General features: G+C 31.6%; 1 protein-coding gene across 1 annotated transcript in view; it reads left to right on the plus strand.

The window, feature by feature from the left end:
- The window catches only part of LOC139426580 (putative leucine-rich repeat-containing protein DDB_G0290503), a 9,332-nt gene extending 6,260 nt beyond the window's left edge, over positions 1 to 3,072 (plus strand). Inside the window, exon 5 of the mRNA XM_071185875.1 lies at positions 1,724 to 3,072. Within this exon, the coding sequence (XP_071041976.1) occupies positions 1,724 to 3,072 (1,349 nt within the window). The remainder of the gene's footprint in view (positions 1 to 1,723) is intronic.
- Positions 3,073 to 3,498: the final 426 nt, after the last annotated feature.

Genomic DNA, 3,498 nt, shown 5'->3' on the forward strand with positions numbered 1-3,498 from the left:
ATTTGCATTTGCTATCGTGAACACAAATAAAGCTAAATTTGTTCCTGCTCAAAATTGACAATATAAGACAGGTAAGAGAGACTGACCCAATTTTAGATTCATTTGCATTTGCTATCGTGAACACAAATAAAGCTAAATTTGTTCCGGCTCAAAATTGACAATATAAGACAGGTAAGAGAGACTGACCCAATTTTAGATTCATTTGCATTTGCTATCGTGAACACAAATAAAGCTAAATTTGTTCCTGCTCAAAATTGGCAATATAAGACAGGTAAGAGAGACTGACCCAATTTTGGATTCATTTGCATTTGCTATCGTGAACACAAATAATGCTAAATTTGTTCCTGCTCAAAATTGACAATATAAGACAGGTAAGAGAGACTGACCCAATTTTAGATTCATTTGCATTTGCTATCGTGAACACTAATAAAGCTAAACTTGTTCCTTCTCAAAATTGTAAAATCAATTGTTTCAAAGATACCACTGCAAAGAAATATAATTGGAATGTGTTAACTATACTACAATGATATTGCTTTTATGATTTTTTAAACAATTATCAAACAATTCTGATTAAACAATTATCAAACAATTCTGATTAAACAATTATTGAACAATGATTATTAAACAATTTTCGAATTACCAAATCCTGAAGATTATGTGCTTCTTCATCTAATATAGTAAAGAGAAGGGGCGGATATTCAATGATATAGTGAGAAATTAAAAATAAATTTTTAAATCACGACAAATTCGACACGATTTTCCAATTTTATGGAAAAGTATTAAATATAGTTTCACTTTTTGAAACAGATTTTTGCTAAGTGAAGTTATTTTTTAATTTTAAATACCTAGACCACAACCGCTTAATTTTGCAAGGCCAAAATCTTTCATTTTTAAGCGGTATTTTATCTCAAAGAAAAAAGATATTTTGGTAATTAGCAACCTTAGTTCTGCCTTTAAATTTTAGTTAGACTGAGTTTTATTTTCCAATTGAATAGATAAACAAAATTACTTAGCAAATCAAATAATAGAAAGCGTCTGGTCCTTTATCTTTATCTTTTTTTGAAGAAAAAAAAACGCTTTTTTTTAAAGGACTCTTAAAAAATGGATTAATCACAAAACTTAATCATGGGTTATCAATCAATATTTTATTGGAATATTTCAATCATTTATAGTTTTACTAAGAGCAAAAATATAGCTTTAATAAGTTTTATTAAGGGCTTCAGATAGTATCTATTAGTGCATGAATTAACTACGTAATTAAATGTTAATTTGCACCACTTGGTAGCACAAATAACTGCTCTGGTTCTTAATGGAACAATCTCTTCCATATTTGAGTCCACCAGCTGAACAAATCCCTTAAGGAAAACAGAAATAACACTTTTATAGTTTATTTATTATTTTATCTGACTACTTGAAATACTCCTCTTATCAAGAAACACATTAAAAATGTTTAGTAGAAAAATAAAATCTAAGTATATTATTTTCACATTTTGTTATTAAATTAAAATATTTAACAGAACAGACCAAAATAAAATCTCTATGTTAGAATACCGGCATTTTATTACGGGAATATTGAGCTGGAGTTCCTTAAGCGATGACTACCCCATATATAATTGGGATTTCTTATTTTATGAACAGTTATAGATTGAAGAGATAAAAGCCATGACTAAAAAGTATATTTAAGGGTTTTCTTAAATTTTAATTTTAGATTCTTTTTTTACAGGTCATAGACTTTGGCTTGCAGTTTTCCCAGGAAAGAAGGAAGAGCGTATAAAGCCTTGGCAAGGAATAAATATTTCTCTTCTAAAAAATGAGATCGGCCGTAACATCGTCGCTGAAACAACATTGCCAGATATCTCTATCAGCAGTGTCTGCAATCAAGACTTAGAGAGAATCCCAGAGCCACCTATATCAGGCCAGCTGTCTTTAGCACACTTTGAAGAGAATCCGACATCTTTTGAGAGTGAAGAAGAAGAAAAAGGAAAGCTACCAACAATAGAAGGTGAAGCAAAAGATGCTCAGAACACCATGTCTGAAAGATCATTGGAAGATGAATACCATTTCTGCATTTCAGACCTAGAGAAAAGCGATGAGCTATCAAAATCCAGTCAGCTGTCTTTAGGAGAAATGGTTGAAGAGGCATCAAAACCTTTTGAAAGTGGAGATGAAGAGAAAAGAAAATTACCACCAGAGTTGATTGAGAATGAAGCCAAAATAAGCAATAACATCATGCTTCAAGAAACGCCAGGAGATGGTTGCAATTCTTGCATTCGAGACATAAAGAAAACTTCAGAGCCATTAAAATCAGATCAGCTGCCTTTAGAAAGTTTTGAAGAGATGCCAATTTCTTTTGGAAGGAGTGATTATGAAGAGAAAAAAATGTTGCCAACAGCAGAATTGATTAAAGAGGAAGCAAAGAAAGACCGTTACATCACGCTTGAAACAACGCTAGAAGGTGGTCGGAATTTCAGCATTCAAAACATAAAGGAAAGCTTTGATCTGTCAAGCCAGCTGTCTGTAGGAGATTTGGATGAAGATACACCAAAACTTTTTGAGAGCATGCTGGACACTAAAGGGAATAGTTTTGATCAAAAACTGAAAGAAATATCTTTCACCTCTCAGCTTGAAGGGACACCAAATGCTAAAGAAAGCGGAGATAATGAAAAGGAAATAATGTTACCAACTATTGAGATCAATAAAGATGAAGAGAAGATTTATGACATCATGCCTGAAAGATCAGAGGTAGATGGTTACAATTTCTTCTTTCAAGACCTAAAGAAAAGCTATGAGGCATCAAAATCTAGCCAGCTGTCTTTAGATACATCAAAGCTTTCTGAGAGATTAGACACAGCAGATAAAAAAACAACTAATGAGTCATGTCCTGAAAATAAGGATGAAGAAACTGAGCTGAAGTCTATCTTAAATAATGGTGTCCACTCCCACAGCATGTTGCCAACTGAAGGGATTAGTCCAGATCCAGATATTCCTAAAAACGCCAAACCATCAAAAGCTGGTCGCCGGGATGTACTTTCACCTTTACGGAGAAGATTTAATAAATTTCGCAATAGGTAAATACATTTTGAACTATTCCATTTATCATTATATAAATCCAGGGATATTTGTATGCCAGAAAAAAAACAGAAACTGGTAGTAAAACTATTCCATTTCGAGCTTGTTTTCTCAAAAAACAAATCTATGTGATTACCAATATTTATCAAATTATAGTTTAATAGTTAAATTATTGAACGGTGATGAAATAGCTTGCGAAATTATGTTTAGAACAGTTAAAATGAATTGCTTGATAAAAAAAATTGTCATGAAGTAATTTTTTATTTGTTCGCATATACGTTTTCGAATAAATACGTTACAGTATTTTTTTAAACAAACTTATACAATGACTGAAAAGGAAAAAAAATGATACTATGCCCGTATGATAATAAGTCTTATCTATAGAACTTTATGTAAAGGACTTGATGATCTATAATAGTAATAAGCATT

This window comes from Parasteatoda tepidariorum, chromosome 9 (genome assembly GCF_043381705.1).
Source record: "Parasteatoda tepidariorum isolate YZ-2023 chromosome 9, CAS_Ptep_4.0, whole genome shotgun sequence".
Lineage (NCBI taxonomy): Eukaryota > Metazoa > Arthropoda > Arachnida > Araneae > Theridiidae > Parasteatoda > Parasteatoda tepidariorum.